The sequence below is a fragment of the Schistocerca americana genome, chromosome 1, assembly GCF_021461395.2.
Source record: "Schistocerca americana isolate TAMUIC-IGC-003095 chromosome 1, iqSchAmer2.1, whole genome shotgun sequence".
NCBI classification, from domain to species: Eukaryota; Metazoa; Arthropoda; class Insecta; order Orthoptera; family Acrididae; genus Schistocerca; species Schistocerca americana.
This window is the reverse complement of record NC_060119.1, coordinates 413,969,160-413,982,075: the sequence shown is the minus strand read 5'-3', so window position 1 is coordinate 413,982,075 and position 12,916 is coordinate 413,969,160. Positions and strand designations below refer to the sequence as shown.

General features: G+C 38.4%; 1 protein-coding gene across 1 annotated transcript in view; it reads left to right on the top strand.

Moving 5' to 3' along the window:
- The window catches only part of LOC124602110 (telomerase-binding protein EST1A), a 338,716-nt gene that overhangs the window by 90,525 nt on the left and 235,275 nt on the right, over positions 1-12,916 (top strand). The window contains exon 5 of the mRNA XM_047136296.1: positions 10,466-11,407. Within this exon, the coding sequence (XP_046992252.1) occupies positions 10,466-11,407 (942 nt within the window). The remainder of the gene's footprint in view (positions 1-10,465; positions 11,408-12,916) is intronic.

The following is a 12,916-nucleotide window of genomic DNA, read 5'->3' as shown; positions in this document are numbered from 1 at the left end:
TTAAGAAAATTTAATAGCATACTATAGCTAGGGCTAGGTGTTACTTCGAATACTAGGTCACAGTTGTCTGTGGATTCTTCAAGTTCTTCTCTCGGAATTAAGTTAAACGCATCAGATGTGGCGATATGCTGACTGAGAACTTTACTACCTTCCAGAGTCACAAGAGGTGTTTTTGTGTTCTTTCTTGCTGCCATAGACCTTCTTCCCATGCTACATTGTGATTCACTCACTGTGTTTGTTGGTTAGGCAGTTGTGCCATTTTGATCTCTCATGTAGCTGTAATGCTGTAATTTGGATCAGTGAGGAAGCACAAGCTGCACATTAAACTACTGGTGGCGGTAACCTCATTTGTTGTAACTTCTGCAAAAGATACTTGATTTGGATATTCACAGGTGAGCTTTGAATGCTAGAATAAAGTGCAATATCGGCAGATTTCTTCCAAACATCTGAAAAATGAATATATAATTTCAAACAGTAACAAGACATTGTTTCTAGAAAAATAAATAAATTTATTGTGTAGAAACATTAACAGACACGAGTAAACTAAAAATAGAAACTACTAAATATGCAGAAAAAATAAGAAACAGGATCTTACTAGGTGGAGAAAAGATAAATAGTTTAGACAAGAAGAGAATAGAAGCTTTCAAAATGTGGTGCTACAGAAGAACACTGAAGATTAGATGAGTAGGTGACATAACTAATGAGGTGGTACTGAATAGAATTGACGATAAGAGGAATTTGTGGTAAAACCAGGTCAAAAGAAGGAATTGGTTGGTGGGACATATTCTGAGGCATCAAGGGATCACCAGTTTAGTACTGGAGGGAAGTGTGTAGGGTAAAAATCGTAGAGGGAGACTGAGAGATGAATACACTAAGCAGATTCAGAGGGATGTAAATTGCACACACTGGGCTCGCATTCGGGAGGACGATGGTTTGATCTCTAAATCACTCCAGGAAAATGCCAGGATGGTTCCTTTGAAAGGGCGCGGCCGACTTCCTTCCCCATCCTTCCCTAATCCGATGAGACCGATGACCTCGCTGTTTGGTATCTTCCCCCAAACAATCCAAAATGTAAATTGCAGTAGTTACTTGGAGATGAAGAGGCTTGCACAGGATAGAGTAACATGGCATGTGGCATCAAACCAGTCTTGAGACTAAAGGCTACAAGAACTACTACTTTGGTCGGAGATAGTACAGAATGACTAAGATGTTAGGCTAAGGGTGATGATAAGGAATGAGACTTCGGGCTGGACTACTGGTCTGTCATTTATTGCTTCTTCAAGTGTTTGCAATTAACATTCAGTTATCAGCCCAAGTAGCCACTCATGCCCTTTAACGTATGTTACTACAGACCGTGAACCATGGAAGTGTCAGATTGAGTAGTTTTATTTGAACCCTTAGGTTCAAGTACTCGTCACAGTGAAACTGATGTGTAGGCATATATCTATATGTTTGATGCAGCTTGCTATATCCTGTGCAAGCTTTTTCGGTTCCAAGTAACTACTGCACCCTACTTCCTTCTGAATCTCTTTAGTGTATTCATCTCTTGGTCTCCCTCTACGATTTTTACCCTTCACGCTGCCCTCCAATACTATATTGGTGATCCCTTGATGCCTCAAAACCCGTGTATAAAACCATAACCATTCAAAGGATTGACAAGGAAAAATATACTGTCACCCGGGAGAACGTGTATTTTTAGCCGGGAAATATCTGGGAATTTTCTTTTCCTTGTCCACGTATACACCCTGTCATTAGTTACGTCATCTACCCATCTAATCTTCAGCATTCTTCTGTAGCACCACATTTCGAAAGCTTCTATTCTCTTCTTGTCTAAACTATTTATCGTCCATGTTTCACTTCCATACAGGGCTACACTCCACACAAATACTATCAGTAAAGACTTCCTGACACTTAAATCTACACTACACTCGATGTTAACAAATTTCTGTTTTTGAGAAACACTTTCCTTGCCATTGCCAGGCTACATTTTATATCTTCTCTACTTCGAACATCATCAGTTATTATGCTCCCCAAATAGCAAAACTCATTTACTACTTTAAGTCTCTCTTTACCTAATCTAATTCCCTCAGCATCACCCTCCTTCCAAGTCACTGCCCAGGTCCTTTGCTGTTTCTGACAGAATTACAATGTCATCGGTGAACCTCAAAGTTTTTATTTCTTCTCCATGGATTTTAATTCCTACTCCAGGTTTTTCTTTTGTTTCCTTTACTGCTTGCTCAATATACAGATTGAATAACATCAGGGATAGGCTACAACCCTGTCTCACTCCCTTCCCAACCACTGCTTCTCTTTCATGCCCCTCAACTCTTATAACTGCCATCTGGTATCTGTACAAATTCTAAATAGCCTTTCACTCCCTGTATTTCACCCCTGCCACCTTCAGAATTCAAATCAACATTGTCAAAAGCTTTCTGTAAGTCTACAAATGCTAGAAACGTAGGTTTGCCTTTCCTTAACCTATCTTCTAAGATCAGTTGTAGTGTCAGTATTGCCTCATGTGTGCCAACATTTCTATGGAATACAAACTGATCTTCCCCCGAGATCGGCTTCTACGTTTTTCGATTTGTCTGTGATGAATTCGTGTTAGTATTTTGCAACCGTGACTTATTAAAGTGATAGTTTGGTAAGTTTTACACCTGTCAACACCTGCTTTCTTTGGGATTGGAATTATTGCATTCAACTTGAAGTCTGAAGGTATTCCGCGTGTCTCGTATATCTTCCTTGCCAGATGGAAGAATTTTGTCACGGCTGGCTCTTGCAGTGCTATCAGTAGCTCTAACAGAATGTTGCCTACTCCCGGGGCCTTGTTCCTACTTAGGTCTTTCAGTGCTCTGTCAAACTCTTCGTGCAATATCATGTTTCCCATTTCATCTTCATCTACGTCCTCCTCCATTTTCATAATATTGCCCTCAAGTACATCACCCTTGTATAAACCCTCTACATATCCCTTCCACATTTCTGCTTTGCCTTCTTTGCATAGAACTGGTTTTCTGTCTGATCTCTCTATATTCATACAGGTGGTTGTCTTTTCTCCAAAGGTCTCTTTAATTTTCCCGTAGGCATTATACACTTCAACCCTAGTGATATATGCCCCTACATCCTTACATTTGTCCTCTAGCCATCCCCACTTAGTCATTTTGCACTTCCTGTGGATATCATTTTTGAGACATTGGCACTTCTTTTTGCCTGCTTCATTTACTGCATTTTTGTATTTTCTCGATGGCTGCTCAGATTATCTTCTAAACCATTTATATAGAAGCCATAAGGGGTTAAAGAGGGCAGTCTCTTCCCACTCAGCCTTGTCAACTTTGATTTGCCAGTAGCCTCTGCGTGTCGGTGTGGTTCAGAAATATTTTGCTCCTTTCAAGCAGTCTAGGGTATCAAGAGTGCATGGGAATGGTTTGAAATACCTTTTTGTGATTTTATTGTCATTGGTAATTGCCGAAAAATGCTGTGTGCCATCCATCTCCTTCACAAGGACAGCAGGAGAGGTTGAAGGCCAATCTGAACGTTTAATGATGTCATCTTGCAGCTTCTTCTCCACATCCACCTGGATTATCAGTATTTCAGCCGACGACACCCTATACAAATATTGATGTATTGGTGGATGATCCCCAGTGTTAGTAGGGTGTTCTACCATGGGCCTCTTGGTATGTCAAGTCTCCACTCCACATTTAAAAGCATCTGAAAATCGCCAAAGGAAACTAACACTTGCCAATATTATTCCTTAGTGAAGCCAGGTAGATTGGACTGGTTCAGGTGTTCCTACTCTCATATCTTTAGGGATGAGTTGTGGCTGCTCATGACGTTTAGTGAAGCAAAGTTCTCCTTGACCACAAACAGTGCTTATGATCGTCACTGGCATATAGATATCTTTTGGAGCCTGAGTAGCTTTTTGCCATTGATAATAGCTTCACAGTTCAGCTGAGTATCTAGAGTGATGGCTGGAACTTGTCTTGTTGACAATCTCTTCAGCAGCAAACAACTCCCCAGAGCAGTCTTTGTGACATGTCCTTGTTGGAATGGTTTTGTCAATCTGGTGCTCTTATTTTCCACGTTTTATTACTGCTTGTGATGCCTGCAAGAAGTCCCATCCAAGAACAGACTATGATTAAATTGTGTTAAAATGACACTCAAAGGGCTGTGTTCTGTCAATGATGGTTATTTTTACAGTGAGTGTTCTTAATGACTGAATGTATTCCCCATTCACAGCTTAAAGTGCAATCACTTTTGTATCACTGAACTAGCTGGTGACGATAAGCATTCAACACTATAGAGAAGCAAGCCATTAAATCGACAAGTGCTCGGACAGGTTGGCCAGTGATGATATCAGTGTGATTTCCTAACGACTGCCATACATTCAGTGTCTTCTCTTCCTGTTTGGTGTATGAGAGCGGTGAGGTCGTGGCGGTCTTTCACATCTGTCACAGTCTGCAACTCGTGGTTTAGTGGCTAGTGTTGCTGCCTTCTGTGAGTCCTTTCATCTAGTGAGCTTTTGTTGGCTTGTCATATTTGGATTCACAATGTGGTATGGGGTCAAAACATTTGATATGTGAGATTTTGTATTTTCCTCATGGCACTGTGCCCTGTACTTCATTTGTCCTTCCCCTAAGTGTACTTGCTGCTGGTGGTTACCAAACATTTTCTTAGTTTCGGGCTGGAATTTTCCCAGCTACCGAGCATCTCTTCATAGTTCTTGAACCACTGGGCTGTATCGTCGAAATAAAAGTAGACCTTTGCCAAACACATCAAGTCTCTAGAAAACACTGGTGGATGCATGATGCACAGCTGACTTGTTGCTGTTTTGGAATCCATTAATTTCCTGAATATATGGACCTTGGGAACAGTTTACTGCTTACATTGTGGTTACTGTCCACATAGACAATGGCATTTTTGTTGTCTAATAATTGGAGCCATGGTGACGGAGACGTTCTGAGTACCCAGCATCTCCACCAAATAGTGTCTCATCTTAACTGTAGTCAAATCAAAATCTGAACACAGGGGCATCAGTGAACTACATCACCTATCACTGAAAGCATGTCTATTACGAACATCAGTGTACAGCCAGAATGGAACTGAACTGGATGCAGAGTACTCATACTTACACACTCATTGAATGTTCCAGAATATGCAAAGAAATATATGTAAGAAATTTTGACAAACTTCCAGAAATGATCGGTAGCAAACAACATATCATTGCCAGTGACCTGAACTGCTATGCCACACTGCTTGTAGCACATCTCATGACACTATTGTAGAAATACATAACTAGATATTTTTAATGAAATTTAATATTCTGTTCATTTATTTTGATGTAGTTACTTTCTCTCATACTTACTATTTATATTTGGAAGAAATTATGTGTATTAAGCTAATGTGACATGAAACTGCTTTCTAATTACCTGAGAAGCAATTATCATACTTTTAGTTATGGTGAGAAAAAATAAGTACATGTATTACTTAAGTATTTGCTGTAAGATAATGAGGGCAGAATGGTTTTTCCATGCCTCACTTACGAAGTTACCTACATTGTGCATTCAAGTGAAGACTAATTAATGTTAAGCAAATTGAGAGACTTGTAAGGGCAGCTGTATGTGAAGCATTTAGTGGATCAGAAAGCAGTATCTTACCTACATGAAATTATTGTGTTTGTGTGTTTGTTTGTCAGATGCTATGTGCTATTACTTTCTTGAAACTTTGTGCATCCGTTCTCTTCAGTCTTATTGGAAGTGAAACAGTGATTCGGAAAATTTAGATTATCTTGAATGATAAGTGACACCAGACCTTTTTGTTGTCCTAATCATGTAATAGCTGCAATTATCTACAGAAACGAATCTATGTTCATATTTTTGAAGTATGTGAGTATTAATTCTCATAAATTCTGATGTTACAAAAATAATGAAGTAAGTAATTGATTTTTGGTTAGTTATGGACTTATTGAATGAGAAAAAAGACTTGCTATCATTACATATTCATATAAAAGATTACATATGGCTAGTCATGTTCATTTGGCTGTGATTAATGGTATAAGCTCAACAATTAGTGAAACATCTGACTTAATTAAATATTTACCTTGATACAAGCATAAAAAAGTTTCATACATGTGTCAGCTTTTTTTCTTCATCTAACTTCTCCACATGCTGTAAGCTCATGGCTGCTTGGAATTTCCTTGTAGTATGGTAGTGTGTGTATATCAGGGTCACTGTTCCCAGTTATTTATAAAGCTGCTTTAAACTTGCATATTCTTGCTTTGGAGCATGTAGCATTCATTTGTGCTGCTTTCATTCTCTAATACTAGCATATAGAATGCACATATCTTGATATACACTTCTGATAAATAAACTTAATGATTTGTAGGAAGAGTTAATACTATATTGGCATGGGCTTTCTTCTTCTTCTTCCTCCTCCTCCTCCTCTTCTTCTTCTTCTTCTTCAGATGACTGCTTTTATTTTAATTATGTCATACATGTGATACTGTGTTGTTTTCTGTTGGTTGCACATACTAGTACTTAAATAAAGCAGTTACTGTTGCAGATAAAAGATACTTACCACTTTTAGTAATATGTTTCAATATCTGTACACTTAATTTGTGTTGCAGGAGAAAGGGTGGTGGTGGTGGTGGTGGTGGTGGTGGTGGTGGTGGTAGTGGTGGTGGAGGCAGTGGTGGTTGTGGTGGTGGTGGTGGTAGTAGTGGAGATGCTGGTGGGGGAGGTCAGGCCAGGGATAACAGGTGAGGAATTTTATTTCATTAAACCATCTTCTGCTTATGATTTGTCAGAAACATCAAAATCTTTTGTACAGAGACTGTTTGTGAACAGTGAATTTGCAACACTTCAGGATAGTTCCTGTGACCAGTATTGTGTTTAATGTTTAGCAATATCAATGGCATAAATGAAAGGAAAAGATTTGAGTATAACTTCATTGAAGGACTCTCTCATATTAAATAAGTTTGAGAATAAAATACAGTCATTGGTTGCACATAAAGGAAATTTATATCGTTTTACTGGTTTCAACATATTAATCTGTCATCATTAGAAGCCTACAAAATTTCTTATATTATAAATCTTGGTACTTGGCAATACATGTATGTAAAGTACAAGAAGCATATTACAAAAACTTACTTAATATTGGTTTAGAAGATGTCAATATATTCATCACAGAAGGACAGTGCCATGACGTGTCACAAAATAAACGTATTGAGAGTGATAATTATGAACATGGATTGATAAACATACAGTGAATGAGTCACATTTATGCATACAGTGAAGTTGTTGTGCTAGCAGCAAGGAACATCTATAAAAGCACATAAAGTATGACTTAGGTATATAAAGGAAGTTGGAAAAAAAAGAGGCATACTTCCACATAAGCTGTTGCTGAAATTAATATCTAAATGAAACGGGCTGATTTTCATCATTTTATAAGCGATGGTATAAAAATCAAATAATCTATTTCTCAGTACAAATTTAATAATCAGCTTATGTCAAAAAATAGATTCTTTTTTTATTTTATACCATCTCTTATAAAATGAAGAAAATTAGAACAATTCATTTAAATATTAATGTTACCAAAAGCTGATATGAAACTATGTGCCATGTTCTTTTCATGTGTGTATTATATGATATCCTTTATGTAGTTAATTACAATTTATATATGTCTTTGTATATGTTCCTTGCCGTTAGCAAAACAACTGTACTATCTGTATAAATGTGATTCATTCACTGTAAGTTATCAATCTGCATTTACAGTTGTCATCCACAATACATACATTTTTCGATATCATGTGGCATTAGTCTGCTGTGCGGAAGACATTGACATCTGCTAAACCAATATTCAGTAAGTTTTTATAATACACCTCTTGTACTCTACATATGTCTGTGCCAATGTTCTAATGATTTGGGTTTTTGAAGGTGACAGATTAAACTGTTGAAACCATTACAGCGAAATTTCCTTAATGTGCAACTGACAACTGAATTTCATTGCCTATTTGTATTTATTTATCTCTATTCATCCACCACAGTTGCTGAAAAAATAATGGCTATGAATAAAATCGTATATTAAATAAGTATCGACCAAAGTACTTTGCTTACTGTGCAATGGGAATTTCACCCTACCATGCACTTCACGGTGGTTTGTAGTGCGAAGACGTAGATATAATTTTATCTTTAAGAGTAGATTCTTAGGCTGCCACAGCATCTTTCATACTTTCGTATTATGATATTTATGTGGTTGTGACAAGAAGATTATGACCATTCTTTGTGCTGATAACCTGTAGACCTTCCCTGTGAGTTTAACTAATTTACAGCTCCTAAGTTTCGAATTGAGTATTTTTATGTAGAAGGTGTGATATTCAACTATTCATTCCAGAAGGTGACAAGAGCGCACCCTATCAAAGCATCGCTCTCTTTAGATTACTTTACTCAGCTGAGAAACCAAGGGCTTTATTATCAGTACTTGTTGAAAGTTTAGTTAAAGCCTATGCTTTTAAGCTGAACTTTATTTAATCTGATTTTGCTATTTATCTATGTGCATATAAATCTAGTATGACTGTGTTGTGCAGAATTAATTTAATATTGATTATGTTGCAAGGCATGTGTTCATGTCTTGTAGTTAAGGCTGTCCAACCTGCTGATTTAGTCTACTCTCCTACACATATATATTCTTCTCCAAGTTCTTGTTTGTACTCAAGCAATAATTGTTAGTGTCCTTAATTTTTTTCTATGTGGGCAGGTGTTACCCAGGATACTTGACTGTGTTCAGTATATAATGTGCAAAGAGAGTATCGATTTGTAACTATCCGGAGTGGTTACATGTTGTGTGCATGATGGAAGGACAAAAATGGTAGGTAACGGGAAAATAGTGAAATATTCTATGGAGAAGGAAAGGAGAGGGGAAGAGGGACCAAAATTCATGGTATCACAGGACATGAAAAGTTTGCAGAAATAAGTGGACACTGTGGAAACATTGGAAGAATGGAACCTTTCCCAGGTTGCCACTGCACTTGCTGACGTCAGTCATCCAGGATGGTTGAGAACCATGATCCATTACTTAACATAATGCAATGCTATTCATCAGCAGTCCATTCTTCCTGGTCACAGCACCACTCCAAACACAGCCCTTTGTGTTGTTCTGTTAACAGGAGCCTGTGCACGGGATGGTAATTCTATGGGTTGGCTGCTGCTTTCCCACCATTGGTGTGATGTGGCACAGAATATGTAGGGACTCCATGGGAGTCCTTTACTTGTTCTTGGATGGCAGGCTTAGAATTAAAGTGGTTATGAATTGCTTGATACACAATACTGTGATCATAGGTGATTGACTGGGAACTTGACATTGAGTATGCCTGCCCTCACAGTCCCATGTGGCTTAACATTGGGCTGTTGTTACAACCTGAATGCTCAGAAAATGTGGATATTGCATGATTTGGCCAGTCAGCCAATTGGAGACCCAAAATTAGGTCCCTTTCAAACTGTTTGACCGGTGCTGATAATGTTGCCTCACATCAGTATGTGGCATCTCCATGTCCTTCACAGTGATCATTCAGTGTCTGATGCTGTTCACACCTGTTTTATATACCCTACCAGGCCTAGTAACAATACTAAAAACAAACAAAAGTACTGCCTCCTGGTGGCCATTCTACGTGTTAGAGATTTGCGACTGTAATCATTAACGTGTGTGTACATAATTACATTGGCATGACTTCTGGGTCTTCACAATTTTTATCAGGCAGTGTTTTTCAGGTATGAGAGTAATAACTGCAAAGGATTAACTAACTTAAACTTTTGGGAAAGAGTAGGCCAAATCAGTAAAAGGATTTAAATCTGTGGCAACAAGCCTCTGGCTGTGAGGAATCTTTTTGTGCTGGAAAGTGAAAATGACTCTTCACAAGCAAAAACATGTTTATTTGGATTGAGAGGAATGACTCTGTTAATTTTCTTTTATGAGATCAGAGAGCTTTTATCAGTGTCTAGTTGGAAAGAAACTGGTATTTTCGGTCAGTTACGTGGTCATTTTGTTGTTCATATTAGACAGCTGAGTACATTTTATGTCACAGAAACTCCTGTTTTGCTGAGAGAGTGCTGTATTATGTGGGTTATCATGCAGCTTCAACTACTTTTTAACTAATGATTTTTCCCAGAGCACCTTTGTTGAGCAAGGGTTACTCGAGACACAGTTCATCTGTTTCCTTTTGCACTTCAGATTAATGATTTTCCTTCAACAGCTGTCACCGTGCTCTTTATTTATTATTTTTGTATTCCCATTTTTGTTTCAGTTTGTCTCTGTTAAACGTCATTGTGTGTGGTGTTGCATAATGAACAGTGTTCAAGAGGTTGTGTATTATAGGGATAAAATTATGACTCGTTTATCTCTGTTTTTAGTTAAAGAATGCTAATTATATTGTATTGTAAAGCTGCTTTTTCAACCCTGGCTTAATTTTCATTTTCAGGAGTGTAAGCAGAGACAGATTATACAACCATGATGGTTTGGATGACAAAAATACCTTCACCACAGGTAGTGAAAGAAATAGAGTAAGAGGTTCCAGTAATGAACGGACTAGAAATAGAGTTCCTAGCGGAGACAGAAACAGAGGAAGAGGTCACAGTAATGAGAGAAACAGAAACAGAGGTCTCAGTAGTGAAAGAGGCAGAAATAGAGGTCTAAGTCCTGAAAGGAAGGGTGGGGACATGGGAAGAAATAGGGGCCCTAGCTGGGAGCGTAATAGAAACAGAGGATCGAGTCGTGATAGGAAAGGTGGTGGAGACAGAGACAGAAACCGTCATCGAGGCCTGAGTCATGAGAGAAACAAGAACAGAGGACCGAGCACAGAACGAGGAAAAAGCAGATGTCTGAGCCCAGATAGGACAAGAAACAGGGGAATGAGTCCTGGCAGGGGAAGAATAATCAGTCCAGAGCGGAATAGGAATCGTGGCCTAAGTCCAGAAAAGGCCAGGAACAGCAGAGGTACTAGTGCAGACCGTAACAGAAATCGAGGACATAGTAGTGACAGGAAAGGTGGTGGTGGTAGTGGCAGGAATAGAGGTGGTAGTGGTGAAAGGAAACGTAATCGAAGTGGAGAACGCAGAGGACGTCGTCGAGGTGGTCGTGGGGTGAGCAGAGAGAGGAGGGCTGCTGCAGCCGAATCAAAAGGAGCACCTTCAGGATCGTCTGCAGCAGTTCCACCACCTTCACATCCCAATGTGGCTGGCATATTGATACTGCCACCAGGAGAACAGACCCAGCCAGCAGGCCTGGTTCACCATCAGCAGCAGTCTACAGTGCAGCAACAAACAGTTGGAACCTACGTTGTCCCACAGCACAGGCAACTCTTTGATCCAAGCAACCCTGGGAAGCCCATTATCGTGCCACGTACAAATACTCGTTCTGCAAGGTTTGTGATCTTTTCAATATTTATTTCTAGTAGAATTCTTGCTCCATTAATTTATTTGTCTATAATTTGAAAGAGTATGCTTTCATTTTGCATATCATTCAGGGTGTATAGACCCCGAAACAACCGGGATAAACCCAGGAATTTTTTCATCCAGTAAACCCTGGGAATTTTTTAAGATACTGGGAATTTTTCATTATTTTAGTTTCCAGTTAAATATCTTTAATTTTGCCTGGTAAGAACTGATGCAGCAGAACATAAACGATAAAATAATGCCAAAATAAAACTTGAGTTGCTAGGAAAATGGGCCATTTACAACAATTAAACACAGTGCACGTATGAGTATCTGCTGACAGCAAAATGTGTAAAAGGCTTTAGGACAAAGACTATGCAATACCTCATAACAGCAAAGTGCTTTCGATGAGTGTGAAGTCACAACAGTGTACATTTCTAACAAGTCACAGGGAAATGTTGCGTATGATGGTTTGAGAAGCCTTACCTTCTTTTTCACGAGACAAATTATGTTACATGTGAGAATGTGCAATGAATTTCTTAAATCATGGAGCATCTGATTCTTTCAAAACTTAACCCTTTGAGAACAAGCCACTTACCAAAAAAAAAAAAGGGGGGGGGGAGGGGGCATCATTTAAAAATTTACTGACGTACTTGTGTTTGAAATTTCTTAAAGGGTAACACATGCTACAAAAGATGAATCTTCAAGGTCAGTTTTTCATTTTTATTTTAGTAGTTTTTATAGTTTAGTTATTTTTGTAGATTATAAATTATGTAATAACAATGACAAAAGGTCTAATTATTCTTAGTTCTTGAGCATTTTCACAGTAATCAGCTTTTCTATGGAAAAGTCAAAGTACTCAACAGAACATGTATTCAGCCAAGTAACCCACAAAATGTTCAGTGCACAGTAGGGAAATTAACAGTCGTGCTTGACAGAAATATTAAGCTGCTGCAATTTAAGCTGTGATCTTAGGATAATGCCTAACCACACTCTTGGGGGAAAAAAGCAAAAAAAAAAATTTTTTGAAGACTAGTATTATACAGCTTTATTTGATGAAAAATATCATCTAGCAGTCGTATTTTGCAAAGCAAAAACACTCATTATTATGCCATATTTTCCTGAATTTATGGTTGATTGCCAGGCCTCTCGGAGCACTTCTACGATTTCTCTTTTCGCATCATAGCAGGGACATCACTTTTCTTATAGTTTGTTGTTCTGTGTGTTTGAAAATTATCATGCTGAATTTGGTGAATTCATATTTATATTTTCGGTGTAGGTATTAAAATCCATGGAGAAGAAATAAAAATGTTGAGGTTCGCCGATGACATTGTAATTCTGTCAGAGACAGGAAAGGACTTGGAAGAGCAATTGAACGGAATGGACAGTGTCTTGAAAGGAGGATATAAGATGAACATCAACAAAAGCAAAACGAGGATAATGGAATGTAGTCTAATTAAGTCAGGTGATGCTGAGGGAATTAGATTAGGAAATGAGAC